The sequence below is a fragment of the Drepanopeziza brunnea genome, assembly GCF_022702325.1.
Source record: "Drepanopeziza brunnea f. sp. 'multigermtubi' strain 214-2 chromosome Unknown ctg11, whole genome shotgun sequence".
Lineage (NCBI taxonomy): Eukaryota > Fungi > Ascomycota > Leotiomycetes > Helotiales > Drepanopezizaceae > Drepanopeziza > Drepanopeziza brunnea.
Window position 1 is genome coordinate 1,405,626 of NW_027094074.1, and position 23,053 is coordinate 1,428,678.

The 23,053-nt window shown below is 50.2% G+C and overlaps 9 protein-coding genes across 9 annotated transcripts; 5 read left to right on the plus strand and 4 right to left on the minus strand.

The window, feature by feature from the left end:
• Positions 1–20: 20 nt before the first annotated feature.
• Positions 21–1,116, minus strand: L3040_006512 (uncharacterized protein; the record flags this gene model as incomplete). Its single annotated transcript, XM_007290082.1, has 2 exons — positions 21–614; positions 667–1,116. The coding sequence occupies 2 exons, from the start codon at positions 1,114–1,116 to the stop codon at positions 21–23; spliced, it is 1,044 nt and encodes a 347-aa protein (XP_007290144.1).
• A 1,090-nt stretch (positions 1,117–2,206) lies between these two features.
• L3040_006513 (ribosomal protein P2) lies at positions 2,207–2,963 on the plus strand (the record flags this gene model as incomplete). Its single annotated transcript, XM_007290083.2, has 5 exons — positions 2,207–2,214; positions 2,434–2,444; positions 2,506–2,672; positions 2,732–2,864; positions 2,917–2,963. 5 exons carry the CDS (start codon positions 2,207–2,209, stop codon positions 2,961–2,963), a joined length of 366 nt encoding a protein of 121 aa, XP_007290145.2.
• A 641-nt stretch (positions 2,964–3,604) lies between these two features.
• L3040_006514 (40S ribosomal uS19 domain-containing protein) lies at positions 3,605–4,309 on the plus strand (the record flags this gene model as incomplete). Its single annotated transcript, XM_007290084.2, has 4 exons — positions 3,605–3,619; positions 3,729–3,805; positions 3,889–4,185; positions 4,240–4,309. The coding sequence occupies 4 exons, from the start codon at positions 3,605–3,607 to the stop codon at positions 4,307–4,309; spliced, it is 459 nt and encodes a 152-aa protein (XP_007290146.2).
• Positions 4,310–6,601: 2,292 nt separating this feature from the next.
• On the plus strand, positions 6,602–7,582 carry L3040_006515 (uncharacterized protein; the record flags this gene model as incomplete). Its single annotated transcript, XM_007290085.2, has 1 exon — positions 6,602–7,582. One exon carries the CDS (start codon positions 6,602–6,604, stop codon positions 7,580–7,582), a length of 981 nt encoding a protein of 326 aa, XP_007290147.2.
• Positions 7,583–9,851: 2,269 nt separating this feature from the next.
• On the plus strand, positions 9,852–13,533 carry L3040_006516 (uncharacterized protein; the record flags this gene model as incomplete). The annotated part of the gene is made up of 8 exons (XM_007290086.1): positions 9,852–10,046; positions 10,187–10,396; positions 10,450–10,661; positions 10,714–10,749; positions 10,809–10,923; positions 10,975–11,542; positions 11,589–12,963; positions 13,017–13,533. 8 exons carry the CDS (start codon positions 9,852–9,854, stop codon positions 13,531–13,533), a joined length of 3,228 nt encoding a protein of 1,075 aa, XP_007290148.1.
• Positions 13,534–15,430: 1,897 nt separating this feature from the next.
• Positions 15,431–16,631, minus strand: L3040_006517 (uncharacterized protein; the record flags this gene model as incomplete). Its single annotated transcript, XM_066154144.1, has 5 exons — positions 15,431–15,562; positions 15,629–16,072; positions 16,140–16,258; positions 16,321–16,502; positions 16,576–16,631. The coding sequence occupies 5 exons, from the start codon at positions 16,629–16,631 to the stop codon at positions 15,431–15,433; spliced, it is 933 nt and encodes a 310-aa protein (XP_066011127.1).
• A 2,834-nt stretch (positions 16,632–19,465) lies between these two features.
• On the plus strand, positions 19,466–19,819 carry L3040_006518 (uncharacterized protein; the record flags this gene model as incomplete). Its single annotated transcript, XM_007290088.2, has 1 exon — positions 19,466–19,819. One exon carries the CDS (start codon positions 19,466–19,468, stop codon positions 19,817–19,819), a length of 354 nt encoding a protein of 117 aa, XP_007290150.2.
• A 730-nt stretch (positions 19,820–20,549) lies between these two features.
• On the minus strand, positions 20,550–21,240 carry L3040_006519 (uncharacterized protein; the record flags this gene model as incomplete). The annotated part of the gene is made up of 2 exons (XM_066154145.1): positions 20,550–20,602; positions 20,691–21,240. The coding sequence occupies 2 exons, from the start codon at positions 21,238–21,240 to the stop codon at positions 20,550–20,552; spliced, it is 603 nt and encodes a 200-aa protein (XP_066011128.1).
• Positions 21,241–21,712: 472 nt separating this feature from the next.
• Positions 21,713–22,905, minus strand: L3040_006520 (uncharacterized protein; the record flags this gene model as incomplete). The annotated part of the gene is made up of 2 exons (XM_007290090.2): positions 21,713–22,268; positions 22,322–22,905. The coding sequence occupies 2 exons, from the start codon at positions 22,903–22,905 to the stop codon at positions 21,713–21,715; spliced, it is 1,140 nt and encodes a 379-aa protein (XP_007290152.2).
• Positions 22,906–23,053: the final 148 nt, after the last annotated feature.

Here is a 23,053-nt window from a genome sequence, read left to right on the forward strand (position 1 = left end):
AAGCTGACAAGTCTTGGGGATCATTCAGGCACAATCACTTCCACCACTGCCCTTCTCACTCCGTCGGATTCTTCTCTGATTTGCTCGACAACACCACCGGTTGAGCGCACCATATTACAGAAGTCTTCCATGGATCCTCCCACACCGAAATAAACCTTCTTCGCAGCAACCAGTGAAGTCCTCTCGTTGTCGGGCATGGTACCCAGGAGAGTCATTAGAGTTTCTTCAAAGGACTTCAGTGCTGTCGGCGAGTATATAGTCTCGGCTCCAATAATTGTCAGCCTGGCTGTAGTTTGGCCCATGCCTTCCTTCACAAGCTGAACGAATTCAGGACTCCACGCGCCGGAGAAGAATGACAGCTTGACCTGATGAGACGCTAGATCAGACAAGAATGCCTTGATAACTTCTTCGTCGAGATCCAGTTCGCCCTCGGCTTCCCACGAGTCTTTGCGCGAGTTCTGAGCCCAGGACAAGAGGATGTTCGGTAGCGTGACGAGTTGAAGTACGGTCGGGTTGTAGTCCGCAAGTCCAAGACTCAGTGCCGCCTGAGGGTTGGAGTTTTGCAAGAGCCATTGAAGGACGGCCAAAGAAGGGAGCGCAGTACCACAGCCCAGCTAATAAACTTACTTGTCAGCTCCACTCATGTACCGGAGCCCAGGACCTTACCTCTATCACTTTCTCAGAGAAGCCATTACCTCCCCTCCTCTCATGTAGCACCTTCACAACATCCACCGAGCTTTCCCAACTTTTGAACCCTCCCTCATAGACTCCCGTCTTGACATCATCCTTCCCCAAATTGCCCAACCCTTCATCGTCCTCCTCGGCCATGAGCTGCACCCTCACATCCCATAACTCTCTCCTCGGAATCGAAATTTGCGTCCCGTCATCAAGATTTACAACCAGAGTACTATATACGATTTTCGACGGTAACGCTTTTAGCATAGCCTCCAAATCGTGTGCTTGTGGCTGTAGCAAAGGCTGTCCCGCGATGGGGAAAGCTGAGCTCGAGGCGCGCTGCAGCGTTCCTGTTTCAGCAGCATGGCTGCGTGGTGTGGGCTCAGGGTCAGTGTACGTATCATCTATGTCATCGCCAGAGAAGGAGAAGCTGAACGACATTTTGATGAAGAAGTTTTGGTGGAAGAAAAGTGCACGTGAGCCAAATCCGGATTTTGGTCTCTTCATTGTGCCAAGCATTTGGACGAGCTTTATGGATACAGGCACCCAATTGGTGATCAGTGCGCCCTACCACAGTGGCTCATTACCGCAATCGCGCGGAAAAGCCCCCCACTCATCCTTCTTCAAACCTCCCATGAGGAAGGAAAAGAGATGGAAAATACGAAAAAAAGAAGGATACAACTTCATCAATGACGGCGCCCGATATTCGAAGAAGGGGCAAAAAGGTGAGGTTAAGGAATCATCTTGGAATTGAACCAAGTTAAGCTTCCTGGACAAACTGGGAATCGAACCCAGGACCACTCCCAACCATTTGACAGGCTAAGCTGTATGCTAAGGGAGTATTATACCACTAAACCATATGCCCGATCAGTCCCTGGAACTTTAATCTGTTGGAACGATGCACGATGAATTGGAAAACGATATTATTGTCAGTTATGTTAAATGCGCACATGATCCGGCTCGGACTGGCATGCAGGTGCGGAGCGAAAAATGTTGGAAGGCGCGATCCTTCTCACCCCTTATCTTTCTAGAGACGTCTACGAAGTACTGAGCGTTGGATATTCCATTACTGGAAGTTCATTTCGGAAGGTTGCGAAGAAACTACTGATGATGGAGCTTGTCATATCCAGCTACCGGTATTTGCAGGATTCGCTGAGTCTGTTCACGTGTAGATCAGAAGCGGGGCACCTTAGTTCTCCAACACACAAAGGGAAGTCCGAGGAATATATATCTGTTGCTTCAAGGTTGGATTATCTACGAATACGATGTGGCCTAGGTGGATCTCAGTGTTCCGGTGAGAGCTCAATATTCTCACCTCAATATGTGCATGGCGATTTGTCCATGCATGCTTTTGGCCACACACACCGAGGCCGTTAGGTAATTCGTTCAAATTCAGGGGCGAGTTTATCTGTACTTCCGCAACATTATATATGGTGATAGATAGTCATTTAGTTGTAGTATCCTCCCTTGAATTGGAATTGCGTTCCCTTTGCATTCGACCAGTAAGTGCGTAGGTCAAAGATAATCAACGATGCAGAAGTGAGCCAGTACTCTAGCGCCGGAAAGCCCCCACAAATATTATCTCTAGCGCCCACACTGATGTGCTTCCTGAATTTCTCTAATCCCCCCTCTACGCCTTGACTTTTCCCATCATCCATCAAGACAACTTTTTTCTGACTTCAAAACTTCCGAACCCGACGTTTCAGTCTCCGCCCAAATAAGCGGTTAAATCGATTGAATCTCCTGTTCAACAAACAGAACAAAGAAATGTGAGTCTGCGCGGCGCAGACCTGGATGCGCCTGCACAATTACTGACGATTTTGAACCCAGCAACCAAAATGAAGCACCTCGCAGCCTACCTTCTCCTCACCCTCGGTGGTAACGCAACTCCGTCCGCCGCCAACGTCAAGGCCGTTCTCGAGTCTGTTGGTATCGAGGCTGACGATGAGCGTCTCTCCACTCTTATCTCTGAGCTCAAGGACAAGGACATCAACGAGGTATGCGACCTCCCAAATCCAGATGGCACAGAAGGGATTGGAGGCTAATTGGTACACAGTTGATCGCCGAGGGCTCCGCTAAGCTGGCTTCCGTCCCATCAGGCGGTGCCGGAGGTGCTGCCCCAGCTGCTGGCGGCGCTGCCGCTGCCGGTGGTGCCGCTGCAGATGCGCCCGCCGAGGAGAAGGAAGAGGGTATGTTCCATTTCGAGGAGAAGATCCAGGTGGATGCTAACTCATTTTACAGAGAAAGAGGAGTCCGACGAGGATATGGGTTTCGGTCTCTTCGACTAAACGAACAAATTCTGTCTTCACGGATGCCACGCTCTCTTCACTACAAAATGGTCAGGGACTTCTGGGAGGAGTTATCCGGGCTGACCGGTTATTTGCATGTCATAGGGACACGGGGTTCTGGACTGAGGCCCTTCTATGACGAGATGTCAAGGATGCAGATTACGTAGCGCAATAAAGGCGTGCTTCTTCCAATTTCTGTTCCTACGGGCATGATGTGACTGTGACCAAGCAATACAATATTCAAGATGATGCATGTTAGAGACCACTTGCGGAGGAAGCTAAGTATCTCTGAAACTGCAGTATCTTTGGAAATGTGATATGAGTTACGTGAAAGTAGTAAACCTTTGCAGCTCGCGATTCCCAAAATTTCTGCCCATGCCCTGCTATGCTCTGAACAAATGCACAATTGTTTTGTGGGGACAAATATCAGGTGATATTTCAGCCTCGATGGGGCTTTCGTACCCTATCACGTGTGTGGCTTGACCTGCCTGCCCACCACTAGTACGAAACAAGCTTAGCACTAACAGCGAAGCGACAATGATTGCAAACCTCCACAACGAATTTTCCACTTCACGAACACAGCCTTTTCGACAAATTCGACTTTCGACAAGCATCGAAAGATCTACCCACTAACCGCAAACATGGCTGACGAATACGTGAGTACCATCTCGTCTCTATAATCTGCGCACTCCGCGTATCCCCGAATGCTATAGTTGCGAGACTATTGAAGCAAAATGAGTTGTCGCTGACGCAATTTACGACCAGGACGCCGTCGAGGCTGCCGAGATTAAGAAGAAGAGAGCCTTCCGCAAGTTCTCCTACCGTGGAATCGACCTCGATCAGTATGTTTTATATACATAAATGCAAACCCTCTAGTCATTCGACTTCAAAGGGGAGCAACAGCTAACCCGCATACCCTCCGCAGACTCCTCGACCTCTCCTCCGATCAACTCCGTGATGTTGTCCACGCTCGTGCTCGCCGCCGCTTCAACCGCGGTCTCAAGCGCAAGCCCATGGGTTTGATCAAGAAGCTCCGCAAGGCGAAGCAAGAGGCCAAGCCCAACGAGAAGCCCGACCTTGTCAAGACGCATCTCCGTAACATGATTGTCGTCCCTGAGATGATTGGCTCTGTTATTGGTATCTACTCCGGCAAAGAGTTCAACCAGGTTGAGATCAAGCCCGAGATGGTTGGCCACTACTTGGGGGAGTTCTCGATCTCTTAGTATGTAGACCTGGGCAACCTGCATGGATATGGACAACGTTAACAAGTTTACAGCCACCCAGTCAAGCACGGACGTCCCGGTATTGGTGCTACCCACTCCTCCCGTTTCATTCCCCTCAAGTAAGCTCTGCTTGATTTATGCTTGGTTTTCGGATGGGCGCAAGGATATGGGCATTTGTAGCAGTCAAACGAGCTGCCGCAGATAGCAATCTAAGTCTCTACAATACCCAAAAAGAATACCATGAAAATGTGGAGTTAAGGTGACGTGAAAGGCAGCAGCACATATATACCGGGTTCTCCAAGGCGGAGCAACGTTATGGTGGTTTTGGAAGTCCAAGCAAGCCAATGGCCATGCCAGATCAACATTATGGGCTGTCCTGTATCGATATGCTGGAAGAATGCGCCTTTAAGTAAACTCTCAGTCCTCAACCTCCCATTTCTAGCCAGTCATCCCCCTCCATCAACCCAACTTTGCTTTACCTGCGTGTGCCCTCTCCTTTGCCTCCTAGCTGCCGTCGAATCTAAGGATTTCTACACTCACGTTTTCTGGACCAACACAACGGCAATGACGGACATTGGCGGACCTGACCGGGAGAGTCCCGCGAAACCCCCATTTCAAGCCCAGGTCATACATAAGCTACAATTCCCGGAGACTGGGAGGTAGTGCAAATCTTTTGACCGTTTCAAAACATGGTCCTGTGAGACGTCGAGCCTCATAATCGCCCTCGGTTGTAGAGGGGCGGTGTCTTCGAGTTACGAGAGGGCCACTCGTACGATGTTGCACATGGTTGAGACCTGGAAATTTGAGAGTAGGCGATCCGATCTCTGAGCTCTCGGACAGTACAATGGTGGCATTGTACTTCGTCTGTGATCATCAATCATTACTACATGAACAGTAATTTATCTCGCGTCAAGCTAGGTGTCGAAAGTGACCTGAGCAATCGGAACGTTTTGACCAGAATAGAAAGAGAAGCTTGCAAATGTTTTCACTGGCGATACCTGCTCCCCGATCTGTACTTGGATGGACACGGGTTGAAGGCAAGGGGAAGAAGGTCCAAGATTCTGTTCATAGAGCTGAGAATCCTAGACTTAAGGATATTCCAGCAAGCTTCCACTCTCCACTCCAAGCGTATCTTTTACGAGTAGAACATAATATTTTTTGGGCTATTTACGACATTTCACTTGGGACGAGGTTGAGTAACTTCAGAAGCGAATGAACAATAAATAGGGGTCTGGTAGGTCTGGTACCGGTACTTAGTAGTACTTATCCGCCTCCCTGCCCTCCTCCCCGGGGGCGATCATTGATCATTCAATAAGTACCGGGCTTCTCTGGAGATCCGGCTGCAAATCCCCTCCCCCCTATTCTTAATTAAGTTATTGGGAACAGATGCAATTTATAGTCTCAACAAAATGATTAATTAGCTGTGATGTGCCGGCAAGAACAAACCAAGGCATGATGATTAAAGCGATAGATAGCTATCGAGTTCATGCAGGGGGCTTTGGTTTTCCCATTGCCCCTGGCTAGGAACCTAGGAACAGCGCCGGGCCAACCCTTTTGGCTTTCATTACTTGTGCTCCACTACATTACCTCTTGTGCCTTTCTTTACACTCCTCTCCATAAACAAAACAATACCCTCCCATACTTCTAACACAACACTTCAATCTCTCCCCAGATTCTGTCTCGATCCGCGATATACCAGGGAAACCACCTACCACATTGCTTATGCTGCAATAGCTGGTACTCAGGATTCGCTTACCATTTGGAATACCGATACCGACCTGGAAACAGCCATCTCAAGGTCGCTCGACGGGCTCATTAGATTATCCAAACGCCTGCATTGATTACTGGATAGCAACCGTTGTTACATACAGATTACTAAGAGGCCGACATGAGCGATGAGCGTTGGAGAAATACAGCTTCTGCCGGATCATCCTCCACCCCCATAGTAAATTTCTATACACACAGACTCTGTTGGTGCGTCGCTTGCCTGCTTGCTTGTTGTACCTCTCCCTCTCCAATGCCAGTCAGCCTGGTCCCCGCTGTGGCGGGCATAAAGATGCTGAGACTACGCAAACTTTAGATCCACCCTCCTCTCATCTTGCGATCCTGATTCATGAGAAGCAATGAACTGATTACCTTTGCCTACCCCAGTTCCCCGAAGTAGCGAGCGAGCTTACGAGGCCTCAACTCGAATCTCGATCCGGTTCATGCGCCAACTCCAACACTGCCTCAATCTCCATTAACGCAATGGATACACTAAATGGAAGACCTTCACCTCCGCCCACCCATCAATCGAGCCTTTCCAAAATCACACCAAACGGTACCATAAGACCAGTGCCGTCAGATTCTCTACACCTCGACACTGCCCCCTCAGACGATTCTTCGCGGCGCAGTAGCAAAAGCGACCATTCAACAATGCCTCATTCTACCAAATCCTCTCCTCCATCATCAGTACCCCCCTCACAACCTCCACTCTCACGGCTCAATCCGAATACAAGCCTGGCTGTTGGTGTTGGGAATGGTCTGGCGACGAAGATATCCTCGGAATTTGGGCCTACGAAATCGTATTCGAACACAAAACTTCAAGTACCGGAAGAGGCTTCGCCAAGCAAAAACGGTGAATCCGGGGGTCAATGGAGCTCTGCTGTTGGGCGGGCTCAAACGGGGAAATCGGGCAGGGTCATCGAGCGGCTTATGGGAGAGAACGATATGCTCAAACGGGATCTCAACATTGAACGGCTAAGGGCGGAAGAATCGAAACAAGCGGTCCGGATGGCAGAGGGAAGGATGGAAGCCCTGGCCGCCGAATACGATGGCAAATTGCACGATGCTGCTATCAACAAGACGCTGCTCAAGCGCAGAGAAAGGCAGGTCGCTGAGATGAAGGCGCAGATTGAAACGGAAAAGAACCGGGCAGAGAAGGCTTTGGAGCGCGAAACGAGCTGGAAGGAAGCCATGGAGAAGGTCGAGGAGGAGAGCAAGCGGAAAGTGGAAGAGGCGCAAACTTTTGCGGCACTGATGAAGGGGCGCAATGAAGCCATGGTCAGCCACTGGAGGGACCAGGGTAAGGAAGTAGACAGGACGGTCAAGAAGCTTGGGGTGCAGATCGAGCACCTGGTGCTGGAAAGGAGGAGTGACGACGAACGAATGAACACGCTACAAAAGCTATGCGACCAACAAGAATTACAACTACTGGCTCTCAAAAACGAGAAGGCCGGGATTGAAGAAGCCTTTGAGAAGTACAAGCTTCTGCAAGAAGAATCTCTACGCGACATCAAGAATCGAGCCCATGCTCAAGAGACAGCCAACGAAGCGGCACTGCAGGAAACTCAGAAAGTATTAGGGGAGCTAAAGTGGGCACTATCGGTGAAGAAGAACGTCAAGGACGCGCAATAGCTGCCTCTCGATCATCTGTACAAAAACTTCCTAGTTACGAGCGCGGCTGAGCACATACACCGCATGTGTATACTCGGAGGAGGATATGTAGCCAGCTGGTGGACGGATTCTGATTCACGACTCTCCTTCTTACGTCACGTCACATACAGCACGATTGGGGTTGCCTTGGGCTTTGGTTGGGATTGGATATCGCTGGTTGCGGATATGTGTTCTTTCGGCAATCTGAAGCATTGCAAGCTGGGTGTTTTCGGAGTCCTTTTACTTCTGCTGATCTTTCTTCTGCAAACAGCTGGCGATGCCGGCAATGAGAGAGCTGGATGGCTTTTTGTAGTATAGAGGGCGCGAGTGGGTATACTGCGCAGCCTTGTACCAAATTATGGGCGAGCAAAAAGATTTCGCTGCTCGATCGATGCACTGCGCTCTTCATGATCAGTGTTGGTCAGCTTTGTATATGATTTCAAGGTTGGAGAGGGGGTGGAGGTGGTACTGGGAGCAGAATCGAAGTAGTTCTGACTTGTATATCCTTTGCTTCAAATGCCTGTACTTTGTCTGTACTAGTTAGAGATATCTGTGCTTTCAATTTTACAGCTTCGACTATGTCTGTGCTGCACTTCCTGTCCGGTGCTATTGCTTATGAAGTTTGCGGCCATTGTTCCGTTTCGTGCATTTTGCCCATTTATTTTGAATATCTAGCCCATATTTTCTGTTCGTGTTTCAACACCAGCGTAGAGTCTGACTATGCTATAGAGAAGCAGAAATCAGGGATGGGCTTTGATCCTCAGCCAGGGCTGGAGTTCCTTTCACGCTTTGAGTTACATCGCTTGTCTGAGTCTTGACTGCTCTACACTTCTTCTGCCGTTTAGATGTACTGCAATCTGGAAGCCACCTCGTCTAAGGGCTCTCGATCATTTGTTCTTACTTCTCTAGGTACGAGACGGTATACGCCTAGCTTCTGCACCTTTATCAATCTCGGCTATCAAGGTTGTGACGCAAGTAAACAAAGGCCTAGCAGTCTCGGCTATCCCATATGCGACATGAGTAAACAAAATATACTTTCCTCACAGCCAGGCCGATATTTATCCGCTAGCCGAAAGACTTGGTTGCCCTGAACTCTCAGTGCTTATATTCATTGAATGTTTGGAAGAGTGAACTCGCGAGAACGCTCGGGCCCTATATAGCAACTCGTTTAGAAACTCGGCTATAGCCGAGCGAGGACCCCCTTATTGGGACGGACATACTGAGTCGCTTGCATGTTAGAGGAGTATCTCAGGCGTGCAAACAATCTGCTTTTGTGCTGGCTGCAGTCTAGCTATTCATCACGCGGGAATCACGTCAAAGACCAGATGAGTCAAGTCATTTGCCATAGCTCCTCGGCTGTATCACTCGGTTAAACGCCTCGGTTAAAGCTGGCGCTGTAGCAGTTGCATTTATCCCTCCTGAGAGTACATACATACTACGAGATCTCCAGACCAGCAGAGCTACGCCATTATCCCCTCTCTGGAGCAGCACGTAGTAATAAAGTAGGAGAAACATGGTGGCCTAGGTATCACTCACGCCTTTTGGATGACACCTTGTTTTGCAGGCTCAGCAACTGCCGGCCCATCAGATCCCAAAGGAGAATGAAGCCCTTCATAAATGTTCGACATCTCCCTGCTGCTGCTTCTGGTGCACCTTCTTGGCCCAACCAGCTCTTTCCGCGCTAGCTCAATCCAATCTCGTGTTTGGGGCGAGCCTGGTGACTAGGAGGGAAGTTGCGTTGCGACCTCCAGATCTCTTTCCTTCCGTCCTACAACAACCATCTACATCCACATCCACATCCACACCCACACCCACACTCACATTCCATCTCGCAACTTTTCCTGCAAACAACTACATTGCAGCTGATGTAGGTACGTACGATACATCTCCTTCTAACTTATACTCCCATCGAGATCTTCCATGGGAAGGGAAGGTGTGCGCCAATGGCATCTTGATGACACGCCGGGGCCAACACTCTATACATTCCCTCGCGGTGTCTCTGCCCCTTCTGCAACATGACGCTGGTTCCGGCGTACTTCCATTGCTGGTACTCGAGTCTCCCGCTCAACTTCTCAATTATCATTCGCAAAGTCACCTCGGTCCTCTTTTCGAGATGGCCACTTACGCCACTTCTACCACCTCTTTCCGTCAAGGCGGGCCGGGCTCTACCCTACACTACAAAGTTTTCACAGCTGACATTCATCCTATCTAGATCGACCAACCCAAGATCACCACCTCCTCCGCCGGCAACATGGACCAAAGAAGCCTCACCGCGTCGGTGGCCAAGTCCACCATGAGCGATCCGAGAATTGCCATGGTAATTCAGAAACGACAGGCCATATCATCGACGTTGTTCTTCGCCAGCGAATACCACTTCTGGCCCGAGGGTATCGAGCTCTTGAGAAATAGATTGGAGGCTGAATTCGCGCCGCTGAATCTGAAAATGGTAAAATAACACACGGCCTTTGCGGCCAGTCTCGCGAACCGGGCTGTCCCCGTCCGGCTTTTCGAGATCTTGATCCTGATCACCTATTGCCTCCATGTGTCCTGAACTTATGATCACAGTACTAACGCTTTCTTTTGCAGGAGATCTACTACATGTGGATCGATAATGACAGTGGATTCCGAGTCCACTGTGGCAGAGGAGAAGTTGCTATTGTCTCGAAAATATTTCTGAAGGTTATGCATAGTGTCATCCGAGAAGCCGTTGCGACTGCTCGTCAACTTAACAACGAAGGCCTCGATAGTGATGATGATGATGACGACGGCGAGGAAGAATACGATGAGATCGCTCCGGTGAGCCCGATCCCCAACCTTACCTGTGATTTCGGGCGCTTATATTGCCGCAGCTCAATAGTAAACTCGTTGAACGCCTGGTGGTCTGGAAGTCTACTCAATCTGGCAGCGTTGATACCGGCTCTGCCACCTCCCACGTAATTAAGCCAAATGGCGAGGATATCGTTGACCAAAGCTCTGGAGTCTCTAGTAGTCACTTCCCAGAGTATTTGAAGTGTTACAAGTTTCGCCAAACCTGGCTTTCTCCCGAACCAGTCGATGACATGTATTTCTTCAAACCACTTTGGGGCTTCCGATCATGCTGACCACATACATAGATTGCCAGATGAAGATTTGGCTGAACTCTGCCGTCTGTAAGTTCGACCCTTTTCAAGCTTTCTGCGATCGATTTCTGCTGATCTTTTCTGCTCAGGACCTCGTGCGATGTAGAGAAAGATCACGATTATGACTACGTTTATATTGGTGGTCACGATGTATCTCTCGTTCGGCTTGCCTCGAAGAAGCTGGACGTTATTCTGAAGCATTTTGTAAGTTCATCCGATTGATAACCCCATTCGTAAGACTGACTCCCAAATTAGTCGAATCTCCAAGGCATCTTCGTCGACCACCTCTTCTACATCGAGAATCACAAGAACATCAAACTCGCACTCAAGTACTTTGTGGATGTCCGCTGGTCATTCTTCGAGACGACCCTACTGGACAACCTCCATGTCTCATTCATTGGGGACAGTGACTACGAGAAGCTCACCCATGGCGTCACTGTCCGTGCCGCTCCATACAGTCCGGCGAAGGGCTCTTGGGTCCCCGACAAGAAGATGCGTCTTGTACCAATCCCAGCGGGCGTGATCTATGCCGGAGCCTTCACCATCCCATTCATCTATAATTGCAAGGGAGACCCCGAGGACAATCCCATGCGCCATCACCCGACCGAGACTACCGAAGCACCTCATGTTGATAGTCTAGCCTCTCCTCCTCGCTTGAACGATGTTCCAGCACCAAGCACCAAGGCTGAAGCCGTAGATCAATGGACACAGCATTTACCTGTGACGGTCCTTACTACAGATATTGCTTCTCACGCACCACAGTTCCCCCAATCTCCGCCCAATGGATCAGGTACTGTTCTTGCCAGTGGTAGAGGACAGATTAGTGAGTGATGCACCATGCATGATTTTCGCATACTGAAAGTTTACAGCCGAAGAGAATCGTCTTGCTTGGGACTCGTACAAGGAGTATAGCCCAGAAAAGGCGGCCATGGGTGCCTATATCGAGAAGTTTGCGATTCAGAGGAAGGCGCCTAGCGTTCTACAGGGCGGGTTCAATCGTGTGTTTGAGGCTCGACAGAGACTCTCAATCTCCGATGAATCTTCAGCTCAACCCACCGGTACACAGCAACAACCCTCCGCACCCCCCGGCATTCAAGCAACATCGCTACAGTCCACTCCTGATGCTTCCTGCAAAGGAGCTCAGGTCAGTAGATCTCTGGACCCTCTCAACACATTAGTCGGCTCGTCCCAGAACACTGGAGCTCTACCGAATAACCTCACCGACCAGAACACGCCAACTCAACTGCGTCAGCAGCAGTCTGCTCATGGCCCTCGACCAGCTGCCGCCCCTGGCCAAGCCTATCCATTACAGTCTACGCAGAGCCTAGGGGCTGGCTTCCAACAAACCCCTTTCGGCCCAGGCCCTGTCAATGTACCACTCCCCCGAAACACTCGCCGAGGAACGCATCTTCTGGACGACGATTTCTCGGTTGCCGATATCCCTGAGTTTCCCCTCGTGGAGCCTAATTCGAACCGCTCAGCTTCTGGTGGTCAGCATCAGAAAGAAGCCGAGGAGTCTATTCGGGATTCAAGTGGTCGGAAGTTTCACCAGACCATGTATCAGAGAGCCCCTAAGCCAAAAATCAATCCATACGCCAACAGACTCGACGGACCCGACCCCCTTCCCAGATCTTCCAAGTCTCCTTGTCGGTCCGAGACAAGCAACCATGATACTGCGCTAGATATTGAAGAATATGTGAGCAATAGTTTCCAAGAGCTGCTAAAAGGTCTCCAAGGATACCGTGGTGGTATCACAATCCAGGTCGAGATGGGTCGCATCATCACAGCATCCTGGCACCCAAAGCATGTGTCCGACAATACCCATGAATGTTCCCATGAAGTCGAACCTCTTCGCAGCTTGCTGCTGAACCCTACCGAATACGGTCCGAAGGTCTATTTCACCGACGTTTTGACCATGGAACCAGCCGAAGTTGAATACCTGCTCTCGCTGAAGAATAGGAGTGGCCAAAATTTGTGGGAGACTCAGGTTTCTAAGTGGGTTGCCAACTACGAGTTCATTTTCATTGACCGCAAGGATCCTGGTAACCCTTTCATGATCGAGGTTAACGCGGAGACCTTTGCCACTCGGATCCAGTCTCGCCGTGGTGTTGCCAACATTTATGTGCACGGTACCAAGAGACTATGGGATTTCCGAATCACAGCCATTGTTCGCGGTAACACTCGAGTGTTGAATGAAAAGTATGGTAAGCTAGCTGCGGCTATTGAATCATCGTTGTACATCCCGTTAGTCATATGCCTCCTATGTGTCAGCTGCATCTCCTCTAATTCCTTCCTAGTTCGGGACTGACCAAACCATACCTTTCCTGGCAACTTGATATATCCCTCCTGAACCGTTTCAGCCTGGAAGACTTGAGTGTTCACCGAGTCTGCCACTACAATAGTGCCGACCGTAAGTCTGTAATGAAGCTGTCTGAGTTCCAGTCCCTAGACATCAACGGCGGAATCCCAGCAGGCCAGTCGTTCATGGTCTTTGAGGCTTCTCCTGGCCCAAAATGTGCCCCTATTGAAAAGCTGAACACCTGGTACACTGCTTCGGTCTCTAATCCGGAGCTGGACGCTGTTCTCGCACAGAACCAGTCCCTGGAACTTGGTGACGAGGCTGGCTGGACTCCCGAAGAAATCGCCAACCTCGAAGCTTTGCAATCGATGTACATCCCGGCAATCGAGATGCTCACGCAGATGGACGGTGTTGGTCGATCAAGCCATAACGGTTCTGATTTCCGCTCTCGTAAGCCGGGTCCGCAGACCGCTGATGTTCCGGCAGAAACGAAGCCAGACGTTTTTTGGTGGTGAGCTTTTCATGCATGTGAGCATCTCCTATGCCTCGCTTCTTCGGGTGCACGAAGTGATTTACGGCTTGAATGCGGTTCTACTCGCTTCACGGTTGTGAATGCGAAGGTTGGAGGGAATCGAAATGAGGCTTTTTCATCTTGGACGAAGAATTTGCGCACTCATACTCATCTCTCCTCCTACATCTCTCCTAGCTAGCAAATGGATAATCGTCTTTCAAAATTCCCATGTGTTTTGCTGTTGAGCTAATGTCTTCTGTTGACTTCTTGCTAGCAAGTGACTCACCTGCCATGAAGTTACTTGTGCTCGCCGATTAGTGTCCAAAAGCGCTCATCAAAGGTATCTGAGTATAGAATCATACATGTGCCATTAATTTCTCCGGCTCCTCGCCCCCTCTCTCTTACTCGGTTTTTTGTATGCGGTTTCGATATCAGCCTCCTTTAGCCCCGGCCCGCATTGGATCGCTAGTAATGCAATATCATGTCGCCGCTTACCTTGCGGGAGGGGGGTTTTTTTTTTTTTTTTTTTTTTTTTTTTGTCAGAGGGAATCCCGTGAAATATTCTTTCCTGGATGAGAATGCGCTGGTATACGGATATATATATATAACAATTCCCGACGAATTTACGACCTCGCATTGCCCAGTACGGGCGGGTGTAAGTACGATTGATGAGCATTCATGCCATCTAGCGGGCACGGCGTTTTCGACCTCGGCTTTACCCAGTACTTATCGAGCTGATTTGCTCTCTCGCGAGTTCTCTCACGAGTCACACCTGTCAGGGGTTACAGGAATTGGTGGCGAGCACGGCACTGCGTGATCGGCCGTACGTACAAGGTAGGTAGACCTTATTCAGAGTGTCAAGGCTCGCGGCCCGATCTGGGGGATCCGCGCCAGCTAGGTAGGTACCGGTACTTAGCTCGGTGTTTGGATGCAAGAGGATTTGGAAGTCGTCGTGAGAAAGGGGGAATATATATATATATATATATATATTATTTTTTCATTTCGGTTTTATAGAGGAAGGGATTGATTGATTGGTTGATTGGTTGGTTGGTTGGTTGGTTGATTGGTTGATTGGTTGATTGATTGGTTGATTGATTGATTGATTGATTGATTGATTGATTGATTGATTGAAAGGTGACTGGGATTTACTTACATGTATCATCTCGGAGTTCATAAGGCTATAGATAGGTAGCAGAGAAACATGGTACATGATATTTCACTAACAAGTTAACAACAATAATAGTGTATTTTTGCGCTTGATCTGTCGCGGCTCTCATTCTTGGTGGTGGGAGGTGGGGGAAGGTTGTGTGTGGGCTTGAATTCAGGCTTGGAATTTTAGGGGGGTGGTGGATAGATAGGTAGGTAGATACGCTGGAGGTAGACAGTAGATAGCAGATGGCAAGGTTCTCGTACTGTGAGAGAGAGTACCGGGATGATTTCGAGGTGTCTGGAGAGGCTCGGATGGAGTTTGCGTTTTCGACTGGGTAGGTTTACATGGTTAAGGGGTTCTTGCACCCGTGAAAATTGGGAGTGAGTATATTAGATTACAGACGGGCTCGGTATGCATCGAAAAAAAGATCGCTTAGCTCAGTTGGTTAGAGCGTGGTGCTAATACCCATCCGACAAGATGGATAGTTCACGCCAAGGTCGCGAGTTCGACCCTCGTAGTGATCATCGCAGATGCCTATTTTGCCCTCTTTGCCCTCTCATCCTGCTGTCAAAGGGATCTTTTTGCTGCCATGTGCTTCTATTTTTGGTCCTTCAATAGATTTTGCGAGCTCGCAGGGTGGACGCGGGGTAAGTTGCATTAAATTAAGTCATTTTTTGGTGCTGTGAAATAAATACGACTACGACACTGCCACGTCTATATGTTCCACAATAAACGTCAAAGGTGGTTCCAACTACATTACACTCCGCATCAGTTGCGATCCTTCTCCCCAGTTCTTCTTCTCCTCGTCCAGTGCCATCCGAACCCAGCAGATCGTCGTGATGGTCCAGACACTCGCCCACGCAAAAGGCAGGCTCCAGCCGACCTACTCCAAAGTCAACACAGACAAAACAACGTGATCAGCTGTCACGAGCGAGGATCGAGGACTTACCACATATGCGGTATCTTCATTGATTCCCCTCCAGAAGATCAAGTGGCTGATCGCAACATTGAGGAGCAGAGCAGGGACCATCCAGAAGTAGGTCAGCTTGTTCATCAAGCGGCGGAAATCCGCGCTGCACTCGTATCTGGCGTTCAACCTGTCGCGGTAGCCGGTTCCCCCATTGCCATCTACGGCGACGACGTCCTCGATGAGTGTGTAGAGGGCTGGACGCAGGGTCCCTCCTTTCGGAACCGAGGAGACGCGGAACGGGGCGCGGATGTCGAAGGAGCGCATCAGCTCCACCATGAGCATTTCGATGCCGAAGGTGAAGAATACTGATGGGAGAGGCATCGCGAGTAGCCGCACCAGAGGCTCGTCTAAGCTTGTGGCTACCGCTACTTCAGCGACCACGACCACGAGGACCAGAGTCAGGGTCCAGTGGAGCCAGTCAAACTGCCATGGGGGTCAATCATCAGCTACAGGACACCAGACTTCGCCCGTGAGCCAGTTTGTTACTCACATCCCATTTTGACGTGTTCGCGACTCGAACTGTGGAATTTTTGGTCCATAGCCTCCACGCTCGCTGGGCGTATTCGACCGTCAACGTCCCGAATAGAGTCAATGAAATAATATAGTAAACTAGATCCCAGTCAACTAGACAATACTAATACGGACTCCTACCGTTCGCGGCGGGTACGCACCTTGCTTCTTACTCAACGAAGTAGAATAGTTGAGGACGAAATACAGAATGATGGGTATTGCGAACGAGTCGAGGATGACGAGAGTCCAGAATATGATGATCCTCCATACTTTGGAAGCGAGGTCGTACTCGAGACTCGGGGGCCCATCTTTCTGCTTGTGCTCCGGGATATCGGTCGATGGACTGGAAGATGGGGGGTTCTCTGGTCAGTATCGTGCTAAAACACATAGGTGGACGCTGCTTCAAGGGCGATTACAGTACGCAGTGCAAAACCTCGAATTCTGACTTCTCTATTTCGACCGGTTCATACATGATTTTATCAGGATATACGGCGTAGGTATGTATGTATATAGATATATATTTATATATATATTTGGGTAAAGGTAAGGTGGTGGCGAAAAAGGGCACCAAAAAAAAAAAAGGGAAAAGGCTCAAGATATTAGATATCCCGCCGGGGGATCGGGGATCTTCAAGAAATTACAAGAGTTGTCGGTACTGCTCACGTAAAAAGGAAAGGATTTCTAGAGGAGGAAGGGTCCGGAGGATTTGAAGAGTACATCGAGACAAAGCCTTCTCCGGCTGAAACTATTCCTGTAACCTGCTCGGACACCCGCCAGAGGCAAGCGAAACGTCACCATGACGAGGCGGGCAGGTGGAAGCGGGAATTTGTTTGATGAAATGCCGGGCGAACTCCCGCCTGGGTATGATGGTAGAAGTTATCGTTGTTCCTCGTTCTTCGCCTGATGATTGTTGTGGGATGATAATTCCCAACATGACGGGCAGCGTGACGGCAACCACTCCGACCCTCTTCTTCAACGGCCGCTGGGATAGTGTTTCGTGCAACAGTTTGCAGCCGTCTCTCAGGATTCATCGAAAACTGGTTCGTAGTCGGGAATGGGGTTCTGGGGATTTCTGCTTTGCCTGGAAACTGGCACGGTCGGATCCCAAACTCCACCTGATCGATACAGCTCGAGCAGGAGGCGATAATGTGGGCGCGACACTGCAGACTTCCTTATAGCGCGATCCATCGCAGCCCTTTCTCGACATGCTCCTGCATTCCTCGGCAGTTACTAGCAAGCTTGGAATCGTGCCGGACTCCCAGCCTCCACGGATCGACCTAGATTCTGCGCATCCAGCCTCGCTGGCTCAGTGCAGCCTAATGTGCCGAGCTTCCCCCTTCGATGATGAGGCTGAAGCGCTTGGAGCCAGGAATCAGAGTCTCGCTCTATCAGAATAGCAAGCCTTTTGCGTCTGGACGCGTACGCATCGGTGAGTTTGGGGCCAAAACAGTTCGCTGGACCAACCCTTCTGTGGCCGCTACGCCGTGGGCTAGCAATTTGTTGAACTCGGTTCTTTCGAATGTTCGGCTTGTACCCCCTTTCCGAGATACTTTGCTGGCAATTCTCCCACCCGTATGTATCGCACTGCAGTCTTGGACACTGGCGTAGATGTATATGTTCCGTGGTAAATATAAATTCAACCTCGTACCCAAGGATGATTGCTTAGCCGACTGCCGAGCTCTCCACCAACCCGACAGACAGGTAGGAATGGTGCTAGGAGGGGAAGGATTGACTGTTATGATCACTTTATTCTCGATAGAAGTGAAAGAGAAAGACGTAGAAAGGCAATGCGAAAATAACTTGGGCACTTTTTCCCAATTCCGTGGTTCTCGCTTAGCGATCGAGTAGGGGCTGGATGGCGATAAATGTAGGTCTAAAGGTCGGCCTGTCGTCAGCCATTGATATGCGGCTCTTGTCACCTATACCAATGTCTTGCCACGAAGAAGAAAATGCGGAAGACGTGATTCATTATTCCTTGCCAGGCGGCAATCCTTGCTGTGGAAGAAACAAGGTTCTCCTCAATTTGCCAATTTATACGGATTTGCGCCTACGTGATGCGATACTCTGTCAAGCATACAGATCTTGACATATGGGGAAAGTCGCGGAAATCCCAAAAAGGGCCCAGGGCTTTCACTCGTTCAACTTTATAGCTCATCTGCATGAGATTTACAGTTTTAAAATTTACGACCAGCGCGATTACGATTCCACAGAGAGCCTGATAGGGAGGAAGACTACGAGATACTTTACAGCGCATCGAGGAGTACGTGACTGTTGGGTAGCATCCTCCGATCATGCCTTATTTTGTCCCTAGGACGGACCCTAGAGTCTGGGTGGCACACGGGAACTCCGCAACCAAGCAGAGTGAGTGGTACCGCAAGCTTCGGGAGGTTTGCATCCAGGCTGGTTCAGAAGAGGGCGGAACGAAGACCCAAGTCCGACTTCGGGCTTCGTCGGTGCTTAATTAAGCCAGTACGGAAAATTCCAGCACGCCTTCTCAGACAACAATAGCAGTCTGGAGTATGCTCGAGTGCATCATCTATCGATCGGGACATCCACGAAAAAGAGGCTAATCGCCTGCAAGACTAGCACCCGAGCATCTACAATCCGTTCGGAACCGGCGCTGCTCTTGGCTTCGCGACCAGGAGGAATTTGTGGAATTGTAGCCAGGCAGCCAGTCAAAATCGAGAATGGAAAATCTATCTGACATGGCCTTCTCTCAGTTGATGTGTGTGCGAGGCTGTGGCGCGGAGAAATGCGCTAAATGCTGACCTGCTTTGACCGGACGCGGCTCGGTACAGGCTGCGAAATAACAGAGTGAGTCAGCCCTTGTGGTCGAGTTTTGAAAGGATTGAAGAGTCACGAAACTAACCTACCTTATGCGGATGTGAGATCTTGTGGATTTGGACGTGGTGACTGGAGTGTTAGGTTGTCATCCGGCGAGGGTTGGAAAAGTGGCCCTTGTTTGGATTATCATGTTCTGGGGGAGGGGAGGGGATTTTTGGAAGTCCTGTGGTAGAGGGGTGATGGAGGGTACTGCGAACGGCATTGTTGACCAGACTGCGCGTTGGGTGGCCTGTTTTGATATCCAGGCTGCCGTATAGATGCGAGCCTTGCTGCCTCCAGGATAAAGGAAGAGAGATAGATGCGAGCTTCGCTTCATAGGCAGACCCCGAGTCAAAGAACGAGAAGAGCCCATCCAACATCTGAAAACTCCAAATACCGGCCTCAAGTCCGTCATCCCAGACCTCCTCAGCCCGAAACTCACCAATGAATTATCCCTCACTGCCAACCTGTCCCAAACCCACCATGTCTGTTTCCGCTTCCTACCACCCCAACTCCGATCAAAAATCAGCTCAGAGCTACACATCCTCTTCCCAGAGAGCCCTCGCAGCCCCCTCAATAACGCCAACAACATCCTCCTACCAATCCTCCAGGCCTCTCGTCGACCCCGGCTGCGGCTACCCTCAGTCAAGCACGCCCAGGACAGCAAGAGCATGGAGCAAAACAAAGAGATTCCTCTCGTCGCTCGGGGAGCCGCCAACTGCCGGATACGAGAGGCAGCAAGCGGCGAAGGGCATCACGACGGATGGGAAGGACGCTCTTGGAGCCACCGACTACGGCCCGTATCGTGCTTGGGGGCCGTTCGGTGGACGGACCTGAAGGCGATATATTGCTTGGTTCTCTCTCTCTCTCTCTCTCAAAAGAGCCCCCCCGAAGAATAATGTCGAGACATGGAGACATGGAAAACTGTCGGGTGTATTAGCGGTGCTTTTGTGGCTCGAGGCTTGTTAGGTCAGGTGCAGAGCTTTTTCTGTGATGTGAGTGAGGTGCCCTTTTCCATAACCGGTTTGATGGTTGCTTTGGAAAACTGGAGGAGTGGTATGTGAAGTTAAGAGTTTCTCACAAGGAGCGATGATTGGAAAGGGGGTTTGCCAGGGGAGGCATTTGGGAGATATTGCACATAACTTAGCGAAGTTGGAAAGCGTGAAGAGGAAATGGGTCTGGTGGACGTCTATTGAGTATTCCCGAGGCCTCTCGAGGAATAGAAACATGAGATCTATTGTTCAACTTTTCTAAGCGCCGTGTCAGTCTTGTAGCTAATGTGGTGACCAAGTTAGGTAAGGAATTTCAGTACCAAAAACAAGATCCACAAGCTTGTCAATTCTGATGATATTCAGCTGGATAATGATGAATTAGATGCCCATATGCAGATTTAACACTTACCGGGCTATATTGGATTATGCTGGCCATGACTTGAAGTTGAAGAGGATCGAAACAGGCGCGTCAATGACTTCAAAAAGAAGATCCATCCGTCTCCTGCTCATGCTTGCAAATTGGGTCCAGATATTCTGTTCATGACCTCCAAATCTCCTACAATCATTTCTCTCCCCTATTCCGCAGGCCCCCCAGAAGTCAAAAGTAACATCAGCACCCCCAACCCAACTACCTCTCCCATCAGCACAACTCTCACTAGCACCATCACCCCCCTTCACCACCCCCCAAAAAACAAGAGAAACAGGAACAAACTCACCCCACCAATACTTCTGCAGCAGCGTCTTCTCCACGACGGGCTCCGCCAGCTTCCCCTCGGGACTCAACACCACGGGGCGATTCAAGTCGGGTACCTTGCCCTCCCTCATCCCCACCATCCGAACCCTAGGTCCAAAGTCCCTCGTGGCTCCGGCATCGATCCTCCCGCTCTTGATACTGACGCCCACGACACCCCCATGGCGATCGAGATTCACGACGATGGTTGGGGAGTAGCCCTTCGCGAACGTCTCGGCCGAGGTGGACGAGACGGAGGATTTCCAGGTCGAGGTCGAGGGGTCGAAGATGCCGACGCGGAGGAGCTTGGTAGCAGAGAGGAGGTCGAGGTCCGGCGGGATGTAGGAGACAATCTCGGAGGAGAGGGTGGACAGGCTGTATTTGATTTCGGCGAGGGGGACGGGCTCGGGAGAGCTGGAGGTTGGGGCGAGGGGTTGGATGTAGATTGTCGTGCTGTCTATCAGACTGGAGGAGGATGCTGCTGCTGCGGCTAGGGCAGGCGCGCAGATGGCGATGAGGGTGGTGAAGAGTCGCATTTTCGGGTGAGGTGGTCGTGGAACTCGTTGTCGTCCGTTCAGGGATGCTGTTCAAGCTCACAAATTCGGCTGGCGAGGCTGACAAAAATATAAATCCCGAGGCTCAAGACGAACATTAATCTGGGCGCAAGTAAAGTGTTCTCCGTATCACCTGGTAAATAATTGCTATGCTTGTGTTGTTCTTGATATTCGATTCTGAGTTTATCCTTCTTCAAGATGCAAATCTTTGAAGCCCAGTCTTCATCGACTATTAAAACTGGCTACGAGTAGCTTAGATTTGCACCAACATGCTGCTCATGGAGCTGATCCAGCTCCACGTATTTCTTCAGGGCCTGGACCTCAGAGACCATGCACGCCTTATTACGTTAAGTCCTTCCGTAAGTTTGACCACCTTCCCGAACCAAATGCGCCTTTCTCCATGCAACCAACAAAACCGAAAGGGGTATCAACCACGCCCTGTACATGATGAAGATCATCCTGCTCTCATGTCACCTTTGCTCGTCGAAACGTCATCCATCCACGCCTTCCATTTCGTGTTTGTATCGGTCCTTTGCTCCTCCGAAGCTTCCGTCCTATTCTCTGGACTCGATCCATCTAAGTCGTTGCCATCTTCTTCGTCCATTTCTCCGTCCTCGTCTACGGAACTAGAGTCGCTCTCAATAACATAGCCCTCTGAGCGTTCCACTAACCCCTTGTAGTATTCGACGAGCGCCTCCGGATTCGGGACAATTTTCCAGTCAACCCGGTACAAAAAATCCAGCTCTAGCATTCCCAACTCCGCAAGCTTTATGCCTCCTACTCTAGCATATGTAGTGTTGTTCCAAAAGGAATCAGAGAGGCCTTTCGCGGCTACCGTAGCTGCGGTTATTAGGAATCGATGAACAGTAAGCGTAGTTATGGTGAATGCTGGATAGGCTGCACAAAGTCGATCGATGTAGTAGACCATGGAAAGAAGTAGAGGAGGAGATAGTGTGGCATGCTTCGCAAGCCGTTGCAAGTAATCAAGAACGGATATGCCGGGAGGGGTTCTAATTACTTTTGTTAGTCCACCTAGTCTTCATGAACCTAGACATGTTCGCACCTCGAATGAAACCTGGTCAGCACTCCACTTCGAAGCGGCAATCCATCGTTTGCTATGATAAGCTCCTGGATCATATTGGCTATGAGAATGACCATGTCCTCTGTCGCGCAGAATTCATATTGCAGAGGCAGCACCTTGGTCATCTGGTCTGAGCGAGGGCGCTTTGCACGTATTGTCGGGGTGGGTGTAGGTATCGAAGAAGCTGTCCCTTGCGACTGCCGCCTCTTCAGTCCTGGAGATTCGGGCTCCAGGGAAGGTTTTGACGGGGAGAGCGGTGCAGAGGATAAGCCTGCAGATGTAGATGCAGATGTAGATACAGATACCTCCTGCTCTTGCGATTCCGTCTTTACAGTCTTCACAGGCGCAACGACGTTCTCCGTGTCCGAGTTCATCTTGGGACTCCACTGGGTAGCCGCGTCCACATATCGCGCTCGTGGAGGTTCGGTTCGATATGCGACGGAACCCTTTGACTTCGAATTCCGTCTGTAGAGAGACGACGATGGCAGTGAATTCGAGGTAGGCGCATAGTGGAATCTTGGTGAAGAGACTGGGGACGCTCTATGTTTTGGCAATGGCTTCAGCATAGTCTTTGAAAGAGGGTCATAGCAGGATGCAGTGTAGGATCTCAGCTGCTTGGTCTGGAGTCTGGACTGGCACAGTGGAGAGGTTGCAACTGCGAACCAGCCAGTCGGCGAGAGTGGGGGAGAGATGGAAACTCTTTTTAACGGATCA